Below are 24,372 nucleotides of genomic sequence, written 5' to 3' on the forward strand. Positions count from 1 at the left end.
AGCAGCCCAGCCTGTAACAGTCCTATGTCCATTTGCTAACAGCCAGAACTTATTTGAAGCACTGCTGAGGAGTTATTAGAACAGTTATGTTTAAGTTAAAACATTAAAAGAAAGGAGACCTCACTGCAGGCTTTATTTTCCAGATGACACTGTTCTATATCCAAGTCCATTCATTGCACAGATGCAAGTAGACAAATAAACCCCTCCATTCCAGAGAACACTCTCCCCCGTACTTTAGAACAGGCACAAAATTAAACTAAATAAATGTTTCTAAAAATTGTTTTATAATACCCAGAGACATCCCTCTTTGGTTGAGGTGGTTTATTCCACTGATGCAACTTCGCTTTAGGCTAAAACTCCTAAAAACCTGGTAATTTAAGGCAACCGGGGCATAGAGCTTTCAGCTAGGAGCGGCCCAAACCGCAGCACGAAGGAGAGGACATACTGTGCATTCTTGCTGCTTCACTGAAGGTTTACAGGAGAAATGACACGGGTATTGGAGATGGCTGGAGTCTCTACATCAACCGATTGAAAAACGGGTCCTTCAGAGCTGCCGGATCTCACGCGCTGGCTTGATCAGAAGCTACGTTAATTTTAAGAATTCCCCTCCATTCCAACCTCACTTTTAGGAATGTAAAAAATGAATATAGGGTAGAACCGTGTTCTAACCATCAACATCGTATCACAACAAGGCAAAAATCGCTGTGCTCCCCATACTGTTTTCTGTAGATCTAACCGCTGATAATCTGTGTAAGTTCTGCAGTGCCGATCATTTACCAAACAGCCCTTTGGTATTATAATGAAACGTGTCCAATTTCACAGCAATAATTTGTTGGGGGGTGGGGGAGCATCAGCAGTCTGGCAACAAGCCAGATGGTTTGGAGTCTCCTCTCACTGAACTCAGTGCCATTGCTTCAGGCTTATACCAGTATCGCTCAGCAAAGAAAAAAGGCCCTTAAATCCAAGAAGTGTTCCAGCAAGGAGCGCTCGCTCCCTAACACCAACTCGCTATTTTGTAGCTTATCTCTTCCCGCTCACGCTGACAAGTAAATCTGGATTTTTCCATTTCTTGTCTGAAGGCAACCACCCAAATTATCACCACTTGAAAACAAACTCTGTATTTTCTGCTGATAATTTATAATGTTTCTTGCACTGTAACTACAGAAATAATTTTAAAACTTTCAAGAACAGTGAAGTTACGGCCTTAAACAACATTACTAATGTCACAGAGGGCCTGACCACTGAGATAGCATCAAAGATTTGACTGACCAGTTGCCATTACCACGCGACTGGATGGAGAACTGACCAGGCATTCCATCCATCGGGGTGAAAAAGTTTAAACCAGGGTTAAAGATAGGGAAAAGACTATTATCAGTCATGTTTTGAAAGGTATTAACCCAAGTTTTTAAGCTCTGAGATACTGATTTCTTTAATTCTGTAGTAACACCCTCTGAACAATCTCTCCTGCACACAACACATCTGACCGGTCACATTTAACATATATTGGAATACACATCCTCAGGCGATGTGCGTAGTAAAGAACTGAGATACAGAGTGAAGTAATAGAATACAACAAAATGACTGTGCAAATTACTACAAAGGGAAATAATGCCTTCTGAGCAGAACACTTAACGTCATCACCATTCCATGATTAAGAACTGACCCATTTAACAAGAGGTATCAAAGCTGGTTTAGCTGTGAGCAGCGAAACCAACACAGGTTTAGCTAAGAGTACTTTTTTTTTTTTTTTTAAATTTTAAAACCAAACAGTTCTTATTCCCTTCATTCCTAACACAGTGCTGCAGAGAAGTCTCTGCAGTAACAGCAGCTTTGATATCTTCTGGTACTTGGAGTAAAGTCCCGACAAGTTAACAGACAAACAAGAGATGCAGAAAACGTAGGACTAAACAAGACAATAAATTACTGCGTTCAAACGCTTCTTACACACGTCTTCAGCAAAGAACAAAATCTGAGTCTCTAAGTTCATTCTGAACCAGCTCATGAGTTTTGCTTGGGAACCTGTACCGCTCTCACTAACATAGAGAGGTACCCAGTGCCTCCAAGGAGGCAGGTATCCCGGCGCAAGCTGATGGCCAATGAAATGTGCATTTACTCCAACTCTTCGTTACCGTTGTACATTCTCACACGTCCAACCCTTCTCATCCACAAGCAGGTGGAGCTCCTGACCCTGAAGACTTGTTAAGAAGCTTACCTTCTCTCTTCCACTGAATTCACTAAAGAAAGAGAGATGCTAGCCTGGCTCCCCTGAGCGGGCATCACAGTGTGTCACGCCCAGCTGCAAGGAGACTGGCTGGCTACTCAGCTAGTTATCGACACACTGTTAGCATAACCTGTTACTGACCATGTACCTGTGAAAATGGAGTTAAAAATTCGCAGCCATTTTGGGGCCTACTACTAAAACTTTTTACGTAAAGATCTGGGCGGTTCAACATCAACTATAACAATTTACAAGATGGTGCCCACAAAGAGCGTACATTCTCCGAAAAGAGGAAGTTACAATAAATGGCAGCACTTTAATGTGCTCTGACTTTATATACCCATGCCATGTGTCAAAACATTTCCATGTTTGGAGAATTTAAAAGCAAATTGTTACTACTGTGCCCTCATTCTGAGCTGCTGGCAGAGAAGCCAAGGTAGGGCAGTAATCCTGGTCTGGTCCTTGCTAGTAGTAACGGGGCAGGGACGAAAAGACATCCGCGTCAGGCGTCTGTCACGTTGCACACTGGGGCCTGAGTTCTTGAAACAGTATGTCAGAAGATTCAACTTTAAATGGAAACAATTAGAAGAAAATCACATCTTCTTTGCTGGTATCATCTTGCACATTTAACAGACTCGGCTGAGAGGTCACCAGGGTCTGAACGGGAACATTACTGGGCTTGAATAGGTTCGCTGAGGCAGATGAAAGTGCTTCCGGCTGAGCATCTGTAGGGCCATACAATTCTATAGGAAAAAAGTGGAAGAAGGCATATTCATGACACTGCACAGAGAGCCTGATGCATTTCCACGGACACGCAAGTTGGTCAGGACATACCTGGCTGGAATGCAGCGGTCTGGCTGCTTGGGAGGACTGGACTTGCTGATCGCCTGCCTCTCAGGACACCCTCCTCTCGTCCAACAAGCCTGGGGGGAAGCAGCTGCTTCTGATCAAAAGATGCTAAAGAAAATATTTTACAAATCAGTATTTGAGGTTAGCAGTACTTCACAAATTTCACTGTTTCATGCTGGGGCCCGACGTACTGACACCTTTGCATATCCAAGGAAGCTGCTATACCACAAAGAGCTGGCGCTTCTGGTGCAAGGTACTTAAAATTTCTCTTCAGCTGTTTAGACCATAAATACTTTCTCTCTCCTCTTCCTCGAGGACTTCTAATTTGGTTACTAGCAGCCCCTGACAACCACAGATTTAAAACCTAGTATTATAAAGCACATAGAGAAAAAAAAAAAAATCTTTGTCCTTAGCATTCAAGTAGCAATGGCTATTTGTGCTCCTTTTAACACACAGAACTGTGATGAACTTTTGTCTCTGCTCTCTGTCTGTCTCACAGCTACTCAGCAGCAGAGTACATTGATTCTGGTGTTAGGGCCTGCCAGTTTCTTAATTTCAACAATAAAAGCAATTCACGAAACGGTTACTCTGGTTCCCAAGAGCTCCTCTCAGTGCACATTCCTTACACATCACCAAAACCAAATTCAATACACAGTATTTTGCCTCTGGTACAGAAAGTCTTGTTCCATTTTGTTCTAAGATCTACATATGGGGATAACAAGCATGCACCCCCACTAATGCTCATAAGAGAATAGAGACCAATATATTTGTGTTTTATACCTTTCATATAAATTCCAGAAAAATACCATTAAGTACATTTCCACTGCAGAGGTCATTATGTAAGAGCTATTAAAAAATGAAGTTGAGGAAATGTGGTATTAGAGCTTTATTTTCCCATTTACCAGCATTTAGTATTCAGGGTAAGAGGATATTAGCCTTCATTTATGTGCAAAAACATGAGTGAGTCTGTAATTGTACTAAATGATAGGCACAGAGACAGATGTGTGGACAACATGCAAAAGACTTGCCCCCTCCCCTCCCTAGACAGCTTTGGCCCCAAGTCCGCTCTAGTAGTGTAGGGCCACGTGACAGTTAATCTGGCCAAGTCTGAACCCTATACAAAGCGAAAAAGATAATTTTGTAACTTAAAATTATAGGCCATTCTCCTAAGCTGGCAGTAAGGCTATTTTAAGCAGTAGAGAAAAAGTGGTTTTTACTGCGTCTGTCATTGGCAAAGATCACTTACTTTAGTACCTAGCAGTTAGCAGCAGAAATTACACTGTGACAGGGTGACTGTATTTTTACTTGCTTCTATTTCTGCCAAAATCAGCCCCTTTCAACTCTACAACACACAGAGCATCTCAATTCTGGCCTGGAAATCTGTATTTAATGACTGCCTGGTGCTAAGAAAGGTATTGCGTTCCATGTCACTACAACTCTGGACAGACAGTGAGAAAAGGTTAAACCGGCCTCCAAACATTTCACTTGTGCAGAACAAGCAAAACATTTGCTATTTCCCTTTAATGCTACAGGTAGGCAAGAAGATTTTACATCCCTGTTTACAAACTCTCACCAGCATTCTGTCCTGTTGGATTAGAGAACTCTGTTTTCAACATTATCCCCCTTCAGGCTGTATTTCCAATTTAAGTAGTATACACACGTAACTCCTAACTTAAGGATTTTAAGAGCCTACTAACTGCAGTAGCACAGTAACAATTTGTAACGTATTAATTTCTGGGATCCACATGGGTAGCCAGAGGTTTAAACTACAGTGTTCTGTCTCCCTGTGATGCTGGCAGAGATCAGAAATGCATTTAAATACAATTACCTGAACTGTCTGTCCTATGAGATGCTTTGTTCTTCCCACCTTTCTCTTTGCTTCCTTTTGTAAAAGTGGCCAGCTTAGTCGGAATCTGCTGCTGGACTGCGGCTGGTTTCTGTATCTGATTAGTTGCACTCAGGAGATGTATTGGCACTTCGTTCTTCAGTGCAAGAACGGGACGATTCTCCAGGGTGGTGCTGTCCCTGCGAACCAAGTCTGGCCGTTCCAGGTAATCCATCCCGGCGACGCTCACTCTCACAGAGGTTTTCAGGACCGGTGGAGATGGTTCCACCCCTTCTCCATTGAAGTTAACAGAATGACTCAGCACCTGGTTCTACGGGAGGAAAAAGCCATTCTAAGTCAAACGGGTATTTTCACCCTCTCGGATACAACGAGGAGAGACCACCCTCAGCCCTGAGAGCATAAAGAACTTTCTAGTGAAAAATATAACAGGTTTGATGAAGCCTAAATCATGCTGGCAAACAGAAGGAAGAGGAAGATTGTAAGTCCTTGAACACTGAAAAGAACCTCAGCAGCTCCAGACTGTTTAATATTGCACCTGATGAAGGAATGCAAGAGCAAACTGTGCTAGGTGATAGGATGGAGAGAAAGCAGGACTTTCAGGCAGTAACAAATGAGCCAATTTAATCAGACCTCAAAATTCACATTTTGAAAGTTAAGGAACATTTTTAGGAATCAACTGTACAAAATGCTACCAATATAGCACACCTTCTGCAACCACCTGCCCACAACAGGACGGTTCCCGTACTAAAAAAAACAAAACAAAACAAAAAAAATCTTAATTCAGCCACATTTAAAAATAAACTATGGTGTGTTTCTATCTTTTTAAAAAAATATTCTCATTACCAAACATCTGGGTGGAATTTCACAGATGCTGGGGAACTACCAAGCTCTGATCTCTCCAACAGTAGCCATCACCAGCTGTTTTAGACGATGGTTCAAGGAGCCCAGTAAAAAGCGAACATGGGTTAGTGCTGCAGAAAGGGCTTCATTCAGAGGCAAGCAGGTTAACGGAAATAAAAATCCAAGAAAACTACTTCCTCACCTGTCCCATTTCTGGGGAGAACGTGCCCGACACCGTGTTCTGCTTCTTCAGCTTCCTTAGCTGATCCAGACGCTCCTTCTCTTTCTCGACTGCTCTCTGGGCTTCCCGCAGCCTCTCTAGGTCATGCTGATAGGCCTCTCGCTGCCTCTCGAGTTCCTCCCTCTCCTGATTCAACTTCTCTCTCAGCTGCCGAGTCTCCTCTTCACGCTCCTGCAGCCGGGCTTCCGTGCGTTCAAATTCCCTCTGCTGCCGACTCTTTTCCCGTTCCAGGCGTTGCTGGTCCAGCTTCAGCTGGCTCTGGAGTTTCTGTACATTCATCAGTTCTTCTCTCTGCTTTTCAAAGTTCCGCTGTTTCTCCTGCTCCAGCAGCAGATTGCCTCGCGTAGACTGCAGCCGGTATTGCTTCTCCCGGTCTACCATGGTGGCTCGTTGCATCTCAATGTAGCTGTCCTGCTGAGATATCACTGCCTGGAGGGGAAATACGGAGTTCAGCATAAGGCACGTGGGTTCAGGAAACATGCACAGCTAAACCAAAGGCAACGGCATCTACCAGATTAGATCACAGAGACTTTTTTTCTTCAAGAGCAGCTCTAACTTCCAGCTTGTACAGCCCATTGTGACTGACACGATACTGAAGATGGCTAAGCAAATAAGTTATGCTTATGTATGTCAAACTTAACATTTCTTGCACCTGGAATTATTACTGTGAATCCAATCAAAATATTGCTGATTACAAGGATACAGTAAAAACAACTAAAACACACACATATATCAGCAACAGATTAAAGAAATGAGCACAGAGAGCAGAATGATCTTAAATGAGCAAAAGAATTGCATTTAATGGGTAGGAAAAAGGAAATAATTAATTAGGAGAACAGACCTAACACTTCCTTCAAAATACCAGACAGAGTGTTTGTTTCCTTGAGTCTCAGGTCTTAAATTCTACACTTTGCTCTAGCTTTAGGGGATATTTTCAAGGTAGCTCCTCTCCACACCTGCATAAATTTTATTACATTTAATGCCTAACAAACCTCTTGGATAGTAAATAGTGGTTTACCTGAAGACTGAAGAGCAGCTGTAACAGTGTTTGTATCCTTTGGACAAGCTGAAAAGGAGGGGAGGCAGGGGGAGAAAAAAAGGCATTAGACACTCGAACAGAGCTCTGTTTTGATGTGTTAGACTTTTTTTTTTAAAAATCACACAGAATCACTTTTTTTTAAAGAGTGAACACAATCAAGGGTATCTACAAAAACACACGCAATGAAAGCCCGGCTACAAGAGTATTCCAACACAGTAACAGCCAATAGAATAATATGCAGGCATGATGAATTTCATAGAACCACAGAATCATTAAGGTTGGAAAAGAGCTCTAGGATCATCAAGTCCAACCGCCAACCCAACACCCCCAAGGCCACCTAAACCATGTCCAAAGTGCCATGGCTACACAGTGTTTGAACCCCCCCAGGGACGGTGACTCCCCCACCTCTCTGGGCAGCCTGTGCCAGGGCCTGACCGCTCTTGCAGTGAAGACATTTTTCCTAATATCCAATCTAAACCTCCCCTGACGCAGCTTGAGGCCATTATTTCGGTGTATTAGTCCTTGCACAGATGTAAATCCGTGCTCATCAAGTCTCACTGGGATTCCAGGGAGCAATATTCCTCGGTCTTCTTCACATGAGCTATTTTATGATCACTTCCTCCCATGTTCCAGCACTGAATCACTACACAGATACAGCACTCACAAGAGATTCAGAGGCAGGTTTTGTCAGTGAGCTGAGAACATGCAATCCTCCAACGAAGCAGGAGAAGTAGTTAGCCAGCTCTTTGAAACATGTGCCTACATACCCAGAACCCATCTTTGTTTTCTAATGGGACTTTTTCTCTCTGCATTCATAATGCATTAGAGGCATAAGGTACAGGCTGTTAATGTGTTTGTGGTGCCACAGACATTAAAAATATTGAGTTTTTTGGCGTGTTTTTTTTTTAGTTAGTTTGTTTTGATTTTGCATGCTATTATTATAATATGGGTATTTGCCATTAGATTTCCTAGCAGCAGACGTAACATACCTGAGACTCTATGGTGGGCTGAGAACCACTGCTGTCATCCAGCCTCGTTACCTCACTCTGTAAAAAAGACAAAACCAACACCTGCGTTAGAGACTTGTTGGGCATTGGTAGCGCTGCCAGAACAAGCTGGAAGGGTTCATCTCATTAGGAAACAGCGTGTACCGCTGGTGCAGAGGTTGTTCCCATGCACTTAAATCAGAGGCCAGGCTGAAAGAGATGCATCGTCATTAAAGCTAGCATAAATGGTATAGCATCAAATGAACAAATATAAAACCAAATTGTCATGCCTCTCAAGTGCTAAGCTGTCAAGTCGCCCCACAAAGCATCCTTAATAGAGTCTAGTAATTTGATAGACAGACCTCTGTTACAGTCTAGTCCTACCAGCTATTTCAACTCCTAACTTTGCGAGATTTGTTCTGCACCACTATTATGAAAAGGAACACGAGGAAATGTATTTAACCAACATACTGTTTGAGATCCTTCTTCTGCATCAGAAGGGAGGTCATGGAGTTGCACATCTGAACTTACAACAGGGCCTCTCAAGTCCCACTGTCTCTGGTCACCACCACTGTTCTTCCTAAAGCTACCACCTGAAAGAAGAATGGAGTATGAGTAGCTCGCACAGCAAAGGGCCTGTGAAAACTCACTGCACAACACAGCAAGCAGAAAAAAATCACAACTCTGAAGTTAGAATCAATATGCATTTGCATGGCTCATCCATGCTGATTCCCAGTGGAAGAGCACACAACAGTGACGAGTGGGACTGCTCAAAATAGTGTATCTTAACCCACTCTCCTCAGGTTTTTAAACAGGGAGAGTAAGTTCAAATTACATTATACTATTTTAAGTGAAGCAACCACAACGTATGCATGAAAGTGATCGTCTGCGGCTACCAGAATTGCAAGCTCATGTTGTGGAATACTTGTTAGTAGAAAAATGCTATTCAAAGCAGCACCACTTAAGCGTGGAAGGAGGTAGGGGAAGAGGGAAAACCATACCATAAAAGTACCTATAGCATGACAGACACATATAGCCTTTCAGAGACAACAGAAAGAATTCTAGAGATTAACAACTAGTGAAATAAAGACCGTTTTGTTTTTCAAGAAATGCATGAAGCAAAAACGGAGATAAATATTTATCTGGTACTTCCATGAATTTCCTTAATTAACTAATAAAGCATCTGTGCCAAAGGGACAATTTGTATTATCTAAGGGTTCAGCAACCCTTTAGTTACTGTGCAGATACAAAAGAAAGAGGAAAAAAGTTTTAATGATTCAATTATAAAAGTAGGCAGCTGAATTCAAGTTTCCTAGGTTTTTAGGTCAAGCTTTTTTTCAACAAAATCAAACTTCTACGTGGACTTGTGGTGATTAGAAAGTGTGGGTTAAGGTAATGCCGTTAGCATAACACCAGCCGAGATCCCTGCTCTGCTCTCTAGTGTTGGTATCAGAAGCAAAAGATACAACGTGCTAATACCACATGCTAGAAATCTGCTTCTGTCCTCTTCTTAGAGCCTGGTGAAGCTTCCTTATAGAAGAGCCTCACTTAATTCATTGTTGTTATCATCCTCTGTACAGAAAAACACACTAAAGAGCTCAGAAGAACGCCAAACGGCCCCTTTCTTACTTTTATTTGAAACTGGAGGACTATTGTCACATTCTCCAAAGGTCTCCGCTCTCCTGGGGAATCCTGACCCAGAGCCATCGTCAGGCTGACAGGATCCATTGCTTAAGTGAGTGAAGATAAGGTTCTGGAGATTTTCAGCTAGGAAAGAGGAGAACATGTCATGTAAACAGCCACATCTATGCAACGAGACAAATGCATCATGCTAACAAGTTAAAAAAAAATAATTCAATCATCAAGTACATTAAAAGATCGGGCAGTTTGAGAGATTTCTGGCAGGAGAGATGAATTTTCCTTCGTGATGCGCTCTTTACGACAGGCTTTTCATATTGCACCTATAAAGATGACCTCTTCCTTGATTGCAAGTAAGATTATCAAGCCTTGAGTGGTTTTTTTGTTTGGTGTTTTTTTTTCCCAAAATAAAAATTATGTTTGTGCTTATTTTCTTTCTAAATATTCTATCTTCAGAGAGACTATTTTAATCTATAAGCCTCAGAGTATTATATTTCAGGATCTGCGTATTATTAGAGCACTCGGTTACCCATCTGAATAAACTCATCCTAAGACTCCGCTGGCTGATCCTTACAAATAAAAAAACACATCCAAGCTGTGAGAAGGTCCTCCACCTAAAAACACAGGTGCAGTTTACCTATCTTGCAGATTGGTTCTGAGAATAATGAAGTCTGAACAGTGTTACATAAAAGTATTATGTTATTACAGGATGATTTTCAGGATCTGTACTCAGATCCTATGTGCTTATCCCCACCCCTGCATCTGAGTGAACGTGTACACACTCCCACATTGCGTTTACCTTCTGTCACTGCGGACTTCAAAATAGCCTCTCCTTGCAGATTTTCTGAGATATCCCCCCGAAGAAGTTGCCTAGATCGGGATCCTTGGGAATGGTCTTCAAACCCATTCATTTCAGACATTTCTAGATAAATCTGCTGCTTCTCCGTTAGGCTTTGAATAATCAGGTCATCTTTCATGTTCAAACGCTCTAAAGGAAGAAACAAACCCAGTTCTGCCTTCCTAATCGCCATCAGAGTACAAATGTTCAATTTAGGAGATTATTGTTCATTTTATGGTCAGAGCATCAAACACAGAGATATAATTAACAGTTAAGGGGAAAACTCGTGGAGCATACCAAGCTTCTTATTTAACTTAACTAGGTCTACATAATCTTGCAATACGCTGAAAGACTTATGAAGGAGAACCTTGATCACATCATGTGATAAGAGTCAAAACTCACAAGTGATGCCGAGAAGCAGTTTGTGGAATATATAACTAAGTCATTACCTTGAAAATCTTTTAACTTGGCAGCTCTTGCTTCAGCCAGCCTCCTCTCTGCTTCAGGTTCATTAAATGTTTCTTCTTCATCAGGACAGCTGTACAAAGGAGGAGACAGATATCTGTCTGATTTGCACATTAGAGAACTTAAAACCACCTCAGGATTCAACCTGAAGCTTTTGCCTAGGACGTGGATTATCCTGTGTGTCAATCTTTGTCCCTCATCCAAAGCCCTGTTGCATTTGACATCAGTGAACCAAATGTTTTGTTTATTTTTGAAAGAATGCAGAATAAAGTCTTTGGCTGGTTTTTATTGCATCTTTATGAGTGGCTTCTACCCAATTAATACGAACAGAATCACGTGTTTCAGTCTTACGAAGAAAGTTTATGGATAGTCAAATGTAGTTTTACCATAAATGTACACCCACGAGTCCTGTGAAGAGACGACTAGTGAGCAAGAAATCAAGCCCGCCAGCTTTCACTTATAATTTACCTTTCCACAGCTCTGCGGATGTGTGCCATCCAGGAATTCCTCTCCTCTTTCGAGCTTGTGTGAATTTCATACATTTCTGGTCCTTTTAAGGAAGCACTAATTAAGAACATTGCCTTCTCCTCATTAGCTACCTCTCTTACAATCAACTTTTGCAATGAGATAACTGGTGGTTTAGAGTCCTGTAAAAAAAATACCATTTATTGCACAACATTATATACATCCTTTAGGGTTTGTGCTTCCTAGCTCCCCCTATCTTGCTACTTATACAGGGCCACCATGAGGCATAACATCGCAACACTACACCTTTATCGCTATGGCCTCTTCATGTGACACTTTTGACATTGTCATTTTTTACTCCATAGATCAAAACATGGAAGGAAGAATGTACATTTCAAAAACAAGAGGGCTTGGTACCTAATTGAATATTAAAGCATGTCTCAATTTAAACACCTGAGGATTCCCACTGGGTCCCAGAAGTCATGAACAGGCACAAAAGCTTTACTCAAAGAGGCAAAAACAAAATTTGGAAAAGAAAACAAAAACCTTAATGACACATGTGAAATGAAACAAGAAAGAAGAAAAAAAAGGAAGTATTAGAAGCTCTAAGTTGGCCAGTTAGCTACAAAGGAAATAAAAACATAACACAGAGGTGTTATGGCATGCCATCAGGCCCCGTGAATCATAAAACAAGGTGACAGATAGTATATTGTATAACTAAGGATTAACTGGATTAGCTGTCAGTCTTTGCAACAAATCTGAAAACAATTTTACAGGAGGGATATTACTTACTACAAACCTGTCTGTGCTTCACACAGCACAGGTCCAATATATGTAGCCTAGAAAGATCCTTCCCAGAAGAAAACAGCTCTTTAACTGCTGAACCTTCACAGCATAATCTAGAGCGATGACAAGGAAAACTGAACTGTGAAACAGACATCGGGAGCACTAGGTTTTGCCAGCTTCTCTGAGCAGCTGTACTGCAATTCAAGCCAGGAACAGAGGTCACTGGAAAAGCAGAATCACTGAGCAGATCCGTTTGCTTCTCCCGCTTGCTGGATTTATCTATGGTGAAGTGATATCTAAATTTCTAATGAACTGTACACTTAGGAAGATGAAAAAAATTGATCAGTCTGTAACTGTAGAGCATGTTACTGGAGGGAAAAAACCCCACTATGTAGCAGAGATCAGCTTCTGGGGACTGTCGTAAGCAACTGCGTGATATGTGCTTACAGAAACGTAAAGTTACTGGGGGACGTATAAACCAGGGCATGACCTTGCAGTGCAACAGCTATACTGACTAAGAACGTGGATGCATGCTCTTATTTCTTGGGAACAATGCTTTAGCCTCGATGTAAGCTGCTCACCCCTCTCTCAAAGCAACGGCAGTCATATGGAAAACCGCCACAACTGTTGAGACACTGTACAAGTATGTTTTTCCCCCTTATGAAGTTGGTCTTCTGCTCATAGCTCAGACGCACTTTGGAGAACAGGGCGGAATCAGTCTATCAGAGTCAGTGTCATGAAATGAACTATTGTTCAAAGATACTCTGAATGCTGTTCAAGAGGAAACAACTTCCACCCATCCTGGTTTGTGAAAGTATCCCCATATTGTGCATTAGAAGACAGCTAATTTGGAAAGTGGTTGTTTTTACAGCCCTGAGATCACCAAAATAGCTTTTGCCATTAGAATTCAGCTCTGTAATATTAATGTCTTGAAAAAAAAAATACACCCAAGAAAACAATTACATGAAAGAGTTTCTCTGTTACTGGTTCTATCACAGCCATAACTGAACTAGATCAGGACAAAATGTACACAATTAACTGCTCTGAGGATACCTGTGGAAATACCCTAGAAAAGCAAGCGAATCCACTTGAGTTTTTGCGTGCTGCAGTAATTACATTTGCATTTTAGTGCTTATTACATTCACTTCAGGAAAGTTCTCTGCCCCCAGTAAATCTTAGGCTGCTATGACCACAGTTACCACGTCTCTAACTGAAATGAAAGATTCTTTCCCTTCACAAACACAAGCAGACCTTACCTGCAAGTGCCTTTCAAAGCACAGTTCTAGCATGTTTAAAATACATGACTTGTATAAAATATCCACCTAACAGAGTTCAGTGAAAGTCACAGCGTAAGAAAAGAAGCAATAAACCTCAGAACACGCTCAGGGCATCAGAAAACCACCAGAGATGTGGCAGCTAGAACCGGCTGAGGCAAGGGAACACTGTTTTGCGCTAAGAGACAGCGGGAGGGATTCAACAAGTACCAGAACTGCTTCAGAAAAAGTGATTCTATAATAGCAGGCTGGTTTACTAACTTAATTTTCCTTCTGAACCTACCAAAACAAGTGTCTAACATCTCTAACCGTATTTCTTCTCTAGTTACTGTCACTTTCATAAATACTCTAAGTGAATGTATTAAATAAGGAGAACAATACCTACCACTGATGCAAATGTATATTTTTGGTCCTTTTCTTGTAAGAACAACAGTACATCATTTAACAGGACTGCCAGAATATCTACAGTAACAACAGAGAAAAAGAAAGAAAAAAAAAAGGCAGATTTTAAAGCAGGAAGACTAGTCCAGACTCAAAAATCACTTGACTTAAATTTCCCGTGGGTCAACATTTGCAATATTGGGTCTGCCACTGCCTTTCACTTGGCTTGTCCGCAGGCAGCGTGCAGTCGTGCAGAACCAGCACAACACAACTAGAGCTGACTTAAAGCTTGAGAACACCTCCATAGGCATCCTACACCTCGACTCAAACACTCACGAGGAAACACGTCTCCCTCAAGAGCAGATTCTTCTGGAACTGCAGACCTTCACAGTACCACCTACTTTTGGCTGCGTTTTATGTGACGTTGAAGCTTCTCGGTGAACACTTGAGCAATGAAGCTGTTAGAATATTCACTGATGGGCACTGTTCTGGTTTTCTGGCAAACCAGACATTATGCAGAACGAAGGTGTCATGGGGTTGACACGACACAATTTTTTGAAGTGTGAACCAGAGCTCACACAAGATAATGCCTTTCCACGGGAGACTAAGTCAGTATGACTCAAAGCTTTGTCATCTATCTAAAGACCTCCCTCCTGAATCGGAAAGCAGATCAGACAGATAATAAGCAAACAGCATAAGGAACTTATCATGCACCATTATAGAGATGCTTATTGGACAAGCCAAGAATAGAACAAGTGCTATTTCCTCCAATATCCTATTAAACAAGCAGGTTATTTTCATCTTACTTTATACTCCATCGATCAGTAATAAACAGTTACTAAAAAAAATTTTTAAAAATAATAATAAAAAAAGGGTCTTGTTTCCTAGTTGTACTTCTCCCCTTCCTGGTCGTTTACCTCTGAGTCGCCCTGATGCAGCTTTCCAGTACAGCATCCCATCCAGCAGAAGCCGCCTCTGTCCCATGTCATCCTTCCGGAAGAAAAGCCCATTCTTGCATTTCCCAGATGACTTTAGCTCCATTTTATGCATAATCTCTTTAAGGCGCTGCCCCTTCTCGCACTCATTTACCATGGCATCTACGTGAGTGATTGTGTCCTTAATTAAACTAAGGGCCTGGGTCAGCTCTTCATAATCTCGAGTTCCAGCTAAGAGAAAAAAAAAGTAGCAGTCAGTCACATTTTCAACTCTGGAATGCAAGATATGAGCCACCCGAACATATTTTAACATGAAGGTTCCATACTGAACATCTAACAGCGTTTCCTATGAGCTTAAGTTTAAAAATAAAATAAAATATCCTAAAGCTCTAAATCTTTAATGAACTGACAGGCTTGACTACTATGGTTCTGTGGTTGCGGACTTGAAACTGAACGCTGCTCTTGACCCTCTGATGAGGCGAGACTGATCTGGATCTGCATCTAGAATGGCATCTTCAGCTAACAAAGAAGTGAGAAAGCAGGTATAAGGCGGTACCAGCCTGTCCCTCCTTGTCTGAGGAAAGAACGTGCAGAACACAGGAGAAGGATCAGCAGACAACTGTGAGGCTTCTAGGAAAGATTAAACAACGTACCTTCTGTATTCTGAATAATACGTTCCACCAAGACTGGATATTTGGTGATGCGCTGTGTAACCAGAAGGATACACTCCTGAACACCAAGTCTCCTCACAATGGAACTGTTGCCGATTTTCTAGAAAACAAGGCAGACTCATCACATCCATTGTTTGTATTGCTCTTCTAATTCCCTCGCCTCTCCATTCACACATTTTCTGTCTCATAACATTTTTGAAGAATTAGGCATAGTGCCACAAAATTAGCTGCACTCTTTTACTGAACCAAAACTCCTGACAACATTAAAAAAAAAGCTTTTATTACTGGAAAATATTTTAGGTATTATTTTCAACTACTGTTAACTAAATCTGGAGCCAGGCAGAGAAAGTTCCAAATCTGAACTGTCTGACTGTCTGTTTGCTAACTGACTGCTTTTTATAATAGGCTCAGTCCTTAAATACATAGAAAAGGACTGTATTTTTAAAGGCAGACCCAACGACCTAACAGCCAAATTAGGTCAATAATGACTAAACTAAGTGTTTATTTTACCACTGTATGTTCGCCAGCAGGCTGATCTACAGAAACACATTTCTGGTTAGAAAAGGAATAGTGTAAAGCATCAGAATCCCACTAGTTAGTCTGACTGCAGGTACAGGACAATCCTGATGGCAGAACACATTACCAAGATCTTTCCTTACGAGGACTGAGGCGATATATTTTAACGCTCTGATCACTTATTTAGTTCCTTGAAAGTAAGGGGTTCTCGTTTTTGAAGACACCTAGTTAAGAGCAGCTCTAAGTATAGAGCTATGTTGGAAAGTTCACACAGTATCACTTACTGATTACTGGAAAACGAGAATACTTGGACTGTGCAACGCCATCTGAGATTCAGGTTACGGGCTTCCATTTTGGCCGTGTCTCTTCAGCCCTTCCTATTAATTGCACATTACAGTGTACAGCAGATAAACAAACCACCCTAGAGCCAGTCTTCTGGGTTTGGAAAGAAGACGTAGTGGGCAAAACTTGACTAAAAAGGACCTGCTTTTTCTACAGTAGTTCATCAACAGCATTTATCATTGATTTAATTTGTTTTCAATCCTATTTACAAAGATGGCCACAGAGCAGGGCAGTCAGTGATAGAGCCATGAGTACAACAAATACTCCATGCCCCAAGTCCTATGTGCTCTCAAGAGCCTGCCTCAGATTTAACACCTGCTCATTGTAGCCTTGTGTCCAAACAGCTCAGAAGACCTAAAATACAAGAAGCTAACAACCTATCAAATAATGAAAATGTGCCTCTAACCCTGCTCATTCAAATTTAAGGGATCTTCGAGTACAAAACCAAACCTAAAGTGATCAGGTATATTTTGCACAGTCAGAATGGGAGACTTCTGGTTGTTATTTACCTTTATTAAGCTTTGGAACTTCTTATTGCTTTGGAGCAGGTCTTTATAGTGACTAACAGCTTCATTATGTCCACAACAGAACACACCGTATTTTTCTTTCATTCTCTCCCCACTTTCACCTGAAAACTAATTGGAAATACAAGAACGAAAGACATGAATCGTTAAGAGTAAACCTTCCTCCACTGCAAGCCTAGGTTTTACATGGTTTTATGGTAACTGATTTCTGAGACATTTCTGCAATATTTCAATTTCTTCAGTACCAGAAATGAGAGATTTATGCGTGACATCTGAGAGCTTGGAATACCACAAGATAACCAAATATTAAATGATAGTTGTCATTATGAAACTTTTAAAAACGGATTTCTGGGCCCCTGCACGTAAACAGACTAAGGACTGTGAAAGGTGACGGGCAAAAAATGGTTACGATACATGAAAGAAATAGTTGCATCCGCTCCATACCAGAATGGGTGCTAAAGCTGTAATGAGTTCAAAGGATCCTTACTGCATTTTTAGAAGGTCAGACCCAAGAAGCTCGGCATTAAATGCAGGAGAGCCACGTTTGGGATGGACACCAGGAATATGTTGCTTTACTTTTGGAACAGATGAAACACAGAACCAAACCATCTGCAGTCGCATATCCCACAACATGCCCAAAGAATATTTAATGAACATTTCCCACTATTTGTGACCAGATACCTTCCTGGGAGTCACGCTCACAAATTACACTGGGAATATAATCTTAAACCCAGTATTAAATCAGTGTTTACATAACATAACTTTAACCTTACAGTTAGCTTTTTAGAAATTTAATAGTGCCAACAACATTGGTAGAATTTAATTCACACCTGTTTTACCAAGAGGTCTCCAATGTTATGGATTATGTAATTTCGGTCGCTGCCTTCTTCCAAGGATTCCTTTCGTCTCTCCTTTAACTGGAGCAGAAATTGCCCATGCATCTCCAGCAGCTCATCCACACAGGGGAAGAGCTTGTTGATGACTGCGTTTGGGAACTGCAGTTCCTCTCTCATGGCTCTGGAGTATACCTTCAGCATTATTTTCAGTGTCCTAACATGGTGCATTTCAGTCTGCATTAGTTCTGGGCAAGGGGAAATAAAAAAAAACAACAAACAAACCAGAAGTCATTTACATGCTGTGCAGTGACTAGTGAGATATAAGAGAGCAGGCTCCGAAAGCCACCATCTTTTGCACCACCTTCTTCACCACAATCTTTGCATCACTGATGTGAAGCTCCTAAATTTGCCCTGTTTAATCTCCCAAACAGTGACCGACCCTACTTATTTAACGACATCTCTCAGTTGCAGCTGAGCTATTCCCTAATCATATAGCTGGGCTTTGCTGCTTACACAGGCATATCAAAAACCATGGGTTGCTTAAAATCATTAGTGTGCATAAGTCCTCCTACTAAGACAGGTAACAGACTTGCAAATCTTCACTCAATTTTAGTTTTCAAGCACAAGTCAAAATGGGAGCCAATAAGAATGATTTCTGCTTTGTTTCAAAACAGTGGCACCATGAAATAGAAGAAGTTGTAAGAATAACAAAAGTCTTACCATAAATGACATCTTGCCTTTTTACAACATCTTTCTTTTGCCTTTTTGCATAAGACTGTTCCACTGCAACACTCCAAGACTCTGCCTCAAACTCATGAGCATCTGTTTCTATTTCACTTCGGAGGCAGACAGAATATGCATCTAGACCAAAAGCACATTAAATTATTATTAAATCGTTTCCCACCGTATCCCTCACTACTATCATTAACAACAGCAACAAGAGTAAAAACATCTCAGTGCTGCTTTAAGACTGTGTAAGAAATTGCAAAAGAAAAAATCCTGAAAAGCACAGAAATTCCATACCTTCCAGAAAAATGGAGTCTGCTGTTGAAGGTGCAAGGGAAACAACATCATCTGAAGTCTGCTTAAATTTTATAAAGCCTGAATCCCCTTCATCCATGTCTCCTGAAATTAGTCTAAATGGCCAAAGAAATTAGACCAAGGGACCAAAACAGAACATTAACTTTTTTTTAAGTTGCTTGCAAAAACAAACAAACAAAAAATCCAACTACTTTAACAAGCATCTTTCCTAAACTATAGTGCAATTAACTTAAAACAGATATATAAAAACTATGTGGAACGCCAACTTTAAGCAGCCAAATGAATTTAGCAACTCATTGCTGAAACATTACAGTTTTCATTAGAGCAGCATGAGAAAGCAGGTAACTTCTGGTATGACATTTTAAAAGACATCACCTGGTGACAAGCCACAGCCAGTTCAGAGTACAAAGGGCACTTTCACTGGGAAGGGAGTGTAACTGTGGCACACACAAAGCAAACAACTACTTAAAACAAGTGGATAGCTTTGAATTTGTCTGTTTTAATCAAGGTATCCTGCAATTTAAAACACTGCTGTCAGAACTAGCACAACCTAGAGTAACTGAACTCAGAAGAGATTACTGATTTTCAACAAGTCCGAAGACAAATACACCCATGAAAACCATAACCTAGACAGAGATACTCAAATACTGCCCTATTTTATAAGGCATCTTTTGTGACACAGTACAGAGGTACTAAAGACAAGGTGATTTAAACAAACAACAAACCTTACTGTTCAGGGAAATGAATTTCAGCATTAAAAGCTCCATAAATCTCTTTTGAGCTTGAAAGCCAATGTGAGTTCTTGCTTTAGTTCTGTAATTATTTTCCTTTTCACACTGGGGGGGAGAGGGGGCACAGAAGCTAGTGGGTTAGACGAGAAGCAGTTTACTTACCCAAATTTATTAACAGCTCCAGCAGTGTTCAACGACGACTGAGAATTTCCTCTCTGGGCGATAGTCATACCGAGATTCCGTGACAGTACTGGGGTGCCATCCGGTCCCAGGAGAAGACTTCGGGGCTGCTCCTTCAAAGAAGCGGCTAGAGAGGCAAAAATCGAATTGGTACTCAGAAAATGAGGCGTACACTGCAGATCGCCTGCTCTCAAACCTCTCTCCGAATGCGGACGGAGAACAGACAGGATCTTGGATGTCAAAAGCTCATTGTCCAAAAAAACATTCTCATTCCATTTTCTTGAAAAGGAACCACAAAAAGACAGCTCAGGATGAGCTGGAATTGTATTGCTTCTGCCGCTGCTTTTTGAATTTGTATTCCCCATGCTCACTACTGGCTGCCCTCAGACTTGGCACAGTAAAGTGGCCCCAGAGATGCACTGTTTTTATACTACCTGTGATCCTTCTAGAAATGTAAAGCTGCCACTTAACTTACTGTATTGGCTAAATCAGCAGGTCTGAAGTGCAGGAAATTGGTCCCTACTGTGCCCATTTAGTGTGGAAATTGCAAAGTATCTTCTCCTTTAGTAAAACACCAGAACCTACACACAATTATTCACACCCTACCGTATAAGGGCACAGAACATTTCATGGCAAACAAGAAAAATCTGAGATCACATAAAAACCACAAGTTCTTTGCAATGCTTATTGCTACACAATGATTTATATCTGCATGCACACACACTGAACGTAATAGATACCAGAGCTAAATTTAATTTTAATACTGCAGCTCTTTAATGCTTTTTAAATCTAGACAGACTGTGAACTGGAAAGATATTTAAAACTTTAATCACTATTACACAATACATGGAAGCCTGTAATAGACTTATGAAAAATGGATACAATTATTTAGCACTAATGTCTGTAACGAATGATAAGGAACAAGAGACAAAATACAGCCTTTTAAAAAAGGAACTTCAGGGAAGTCAAAGATGAAGAATCAGCCAGGCAATCTTTAAAACTTATCACTGACAAGGTCTGCAGCTACCCTTTTTTCAAAGTGCTTTTAAGGACATGGGAGTGGAAGAGATGTCATGGATCCTTGAACCCAGGACTCTGCCACTGCAAGGAACCTTTGTCTTACACCCGGAGCGAACTACCCCTCCAGTACCGCGTCTGGGAGGCTGCTTCAGGGCCACACTGTTGTAGCGGTTCGAGAGGGTCTCCAGTTCCCAGCCAAGGTTTATGCATCGCCAGTTTACAACTTGTCTTGTAAAAACACTGGCTTCTACCCATCCCCAAAAGTTCCCCTTTCTCAGTCTACGCTCCTCCATGTACCTCCACTGACAATCACCTCTCCCTCCACTTCTGCCTTGCTCAGCCAAACACAGCTAAACAAAGGTATTCATGTTTCTTCTCATAAAACAGGTTTTTCCACATTTCTTGATATCCCATACTCTACATGTGCTTGTCTCTCATTTCATCTTCCTTGAAACAGTTGACTAGAACTGTATTAGGGCTGCAGGGGAGGTTTCATCAGTGTCATGTAATAGAAATTATATCACCGCATCTTTTCCTGCTGGAGATACCTTTCCCAATACCTGTTTGGGTTTGAAATCTCTTGGCTACACACAGAGCACATTCTCAGTCTACAGCAAACTGGGTAAACTGAGTCATCTTTATCATCTCCAAGTGATGAGCACCAAGCCCACTGTTCCGAAAGAGGAGACTAAGTAGATATTAGCAAGATTTGTTAAGATGGATTTCTTAAACAAAGGCTTAATAATAAATGCCCTCTTGTTTCTGTTTGGGGAAGTATTGAAATTGTCAGCCATCACGTTCCCTTTCTGTGCTCCACCGGCCAGGAACATAAAGTTCTGTTTCACAATAGTAGGCCAAGCCTAAAAATCTCCAGAGGCAAAACATAGGGGAGGGATGGAGGGACACAACCAACACAGTTTGTACCTTTCTCAAAGCATATTTCTCTTTTATGTTGATACAATACCTTTGGCTTTTTTTTCCCTGGGCACAGCAGTCTGCAGTGTTAGGCTGTGGGTAAAGACATACAGCACCCATGCTATTAGCTGTTCCTTTAACTTCCAGCTTCTGCTTTGGACTATGGAAAATAAGTACTGGCTGCCTAGCAGAGCCTGCACCGACACAAAACCATCTTCTGAGTTCAATTAGCACTGTCTGCACACTGCTGAGAGTCCGTATCGATCGTTGTTAACCTATCACACCAGACCAGACTGTATACCACAGAGCTGTTTCAACGACAAGCCCTACAGCCAACTTTTCCTATTTTCATTATTCCTTACTGTTTCCTATTTTAGCCTCTGCACTTTCCCCTAAATGCACAAAACCGTTCTTGGTAACGCAAACGGCCACTTATCTTCTTGTAACAATTATTCCCTTCGTGCTGCCTCTTGGTAAGGATCGTTTCATAAAGAAGCACACCTTGCAATGCAAGTCAAATGACACCCAGCAAAAACATATGAAACACACGTAGTATCATACTCAGACATTCATGTCAACTGTGTTTCTTACAGCCATCAAAGCAACCCAATGGACCAACCGCAAGGCGGAAAATAATTCTGCTCTAGTCACGGTCAATCATCTGAGAGCCAAGAAGCCTGTTCTGTTAATACAGACCTCGTAATGTCTACAAATTAAAATGCCATTTAAATCATACATCTGTGGCCACATGGTCTTTTCTAGTAGCAAAAAGCTATTTCAAAGCTTATGCTGCAATAGAGCTGTTCTTGTTTTTTTTTTTTCCCAGATCCCTTTTCCCACTGTGTTTCAACAAAGATTTATGTTCAGACCATTAGCGCTAGCTTGTCTCAGAGATTTCTAGCAACCACTAGCTGCAGGCAAGTTTTAAATAGACAATTATGAAAATCTGATGTAAAACAAAGTTCACAGTTCTAGTCTTTTCAGAGGCCAGAGAATAGACAATCAATGAAAAACTAGCTTATTGATCCCTTTTCACCATGATATTTTGAGGTTACACAGCAAGAAGGTATAAAGAAAAATAAAAAGATAAAAAGATAAAAACACACAGGAGATTGCTAGGAGCCTCTAAGCCATTCCCAATAGAAAAAAAAATGAAGCCATCTTATTAAAAGAGACCTTTTCTATACTTCAATAACACACTGTGTATAGCCTTTAAAACATATTAAAGAAAAAAAATACAATCGAACAGATAAGCCTTGAGCACAGAAATCATTCTTTAGTACAAACCTGGGGAAATGCACTGGGGCGAACTTTGTGGAGATCCAGAAGGTCTGTGCTGCAAATCTTTCTGCTATAGGAAAAAATACAATATTCTTACACATACAGACCAAACTTCCATCCAAAATGAACCATATTTTTCCTATCATACAGCACTGACTGTAAGCGAAGCTGTATACTGAAAGTACAAAAGATTTGACGCAGTCACAGCTTTCTTCACATCCCAAAAAAATGGCATATAGACATGAACACTTTGTGTAAAAATCCCATCAAGTATAAACCAGACTGAAATAGAACAAAAAATGAAGTTACAGCAGAATTAAAGCTATGATCATAAATAATTTATGAAACAAAAGCAAACCCTTTATGTAGACAGCCTTCACCTACACTTTGCTGTTTAGTTTATGGCAATACTAACTATTAACTCAGTAACTAATATTAACTACTAACCCAGCCAGTTTCAACCCAAATTTAGACTGTCCATTTAAAATTGCATCTCTGTTGTAAGAACGAGACAGTTGTACAGATTACCACTAGGATAGGACAATTCATTGAGATACAATTTATCTAAGATGCAAAGAAATTAAGTAATACAGTCTGTAACAAATGGCTTTTTGGGAGTCTCACTTTTTTTGGGGGGGGAAGTTTCACTTTTTTGGGCAGTCTTTCTTCACTTTGAGGATCTCATTTCTGACTTCATCCCCCACATCATTTTGGGCTACTGCTCCCTCTTTGCCCTCTTCAGGAATGTTTTGTAAAGGCTGATTCAACCATGAAAGTTTGGGAGATGGTAAAGAGTGGAAATGAAAGCATCAGAGCAAGTGAATTTTTAGGTTTAAAAGGAAAATGCACAATGCCTTGAGAAGTTTAAAAGTATATATCAAAAACCCCACAAGAACATTTCTGCCCTCAGAACGAGTTACATTCTAAATCACCAATGGCTGAAAGCACTTCCTCTAACCTCTAATTGCCCAGGTTGGAGCTGTTCTGCTCTTCCTTTCCCCCCTCACAGTACTCCCTAATCTGCTATCAGTCTCTGAAATCATCAACGCTTGCAGGTTAAAACAAACTAAAACTCCCTTAAGTATAATTAGCTATAAGAGGGGGAAATGATTTTCAACAGAATAAAAAACCCAACAGATAGACAGCTATCTGGAACCAACCTGTGATCTTACATGCAATCACAGGCACCATGGTGACTCAGATAAAAAATGAACAGCTTAGCAAGACAAAGTTCATCACAGTTCAAGAAATCAACCACTTATTCTGCATTGCTCAGCTTATAAATAATACGCAACTGTTATAACCAAATTCCCCTCCACCTCCCACACACTTCCATCAGCTTTGAGATGGCACAACCTATTAAAATACAGCGGCATAAAATTCAGATGTACCATATAATTCCATTACGTTCCCCAAAAAAGTGATGGGCTTGAGCATTCTTACGAGGGTTAGTCACAGTTCCGACAGACCCAAGTAATGGTAAGTAATTTTCGGTACAGCAATAAAACGTTTCA

The 24,372-nt window shown here is 40.9% G+C and overlaps 1 protein-coding gene across 4 annotated transcripts in view; it reads right to left on the bottom strand.

The window, feature by feature from the left end:
- Positions 1–306: 306 nt before the first annotated feature.
- The window catches only part of ARHGEF18 (Rho/Rac guanine nucleotide exchange factor 18), a 50,051-nt gene continuing 25,985 nt past the window's right edge, over positions 307–24,372 (bottom strand). For 3 of the 4 annotated variants that reach the window (XM_064469874.1, XM_064469876.1, XM_064469877.1), the window contains exons 12-31: positions 22,865–22,928; positions 19,625–19,769; positions 18,714–18,826; positions 18,411–18,551; positions 17,685–17,935; positions 16,840–16,965; positions 15,455–15,572; positions 14,784–15,032; positions 13,871–13,947; positions 11,429–11,607; positions 10,945–11,033; positions 10,457–10,645; positions 9,649–9,786; positions 8,491–8,612; positions 8,023–8,079; positions 7,013–7,060; positions 5,956–6,423; positions 4,896–5,223; positions 3,053–3,175; positions 307–2,961 (exon numbers count right to left, since the gene is read on the bottom strand). In XM_064469874.1, the coding sequence (XP_064325944.1) occupies positions 2,801–2,961; positions 3,053–3,175; positions 4,896–5,223; positions 5,956–6,423; positions 7,013–7,060; positions 8,023–8,079; positions 8,491–8,612; positions 9,649–9,786; positions 10,457–10,645; positions 10,945–11,033; positions 11,429–11,607; positions 13,871–13,947; positions 14,784–15,032; positions 15,455–15,572; positions 16,840–16,965; positions 17,685–17,935; positions 18,411–18,551; positions 18,714–18,826; positions 19,625–19,769; positions 22,865–22,928 (3,186 nt within the window). In that variant the 3' untranslated portion in view covers positions 307–2,800. The remainder of the gene's footprint in view (positions 2,962–3,052; positions 3,176–4,895; positions 5,224–5,955; positions 6,424–7,012; positions 7,061–8,022; positions 8,080–8,490; positions 8,613–9,648; positions 9,787–10,456; positions 10,646–10,944; positions 11,034–11,428; positions 11,608–13,870; positions 13,948–14,783; positions 15,033–15,454; positions 15,573–16,839; positions 16,966–17,684; positions 17,936–18,410; positions 18,552–18,713; positions 18,827–19,624; positions 19,770–22,864; positions 22,929–24,372) is intronic. The other variant, XM_064469875.1, reaches the window with a different exon arrangement.

This window comes from Phalacrocorax carbo, chromosome 19 (assembly GCF_963921805.1).
Source record: "Phalacrocorax carbo chromosome 19, bPhaCar2.1, whole genome shotgun sequence".
In the NCBI taxonomy this organism is placed as follows: domain Eukaryota; kingdom Metazoa; phylum Chordata; class Aves; order Suliformes; family Phalacrocoracidae; genus Phalacrocorax; species Phalacrocorax carbo.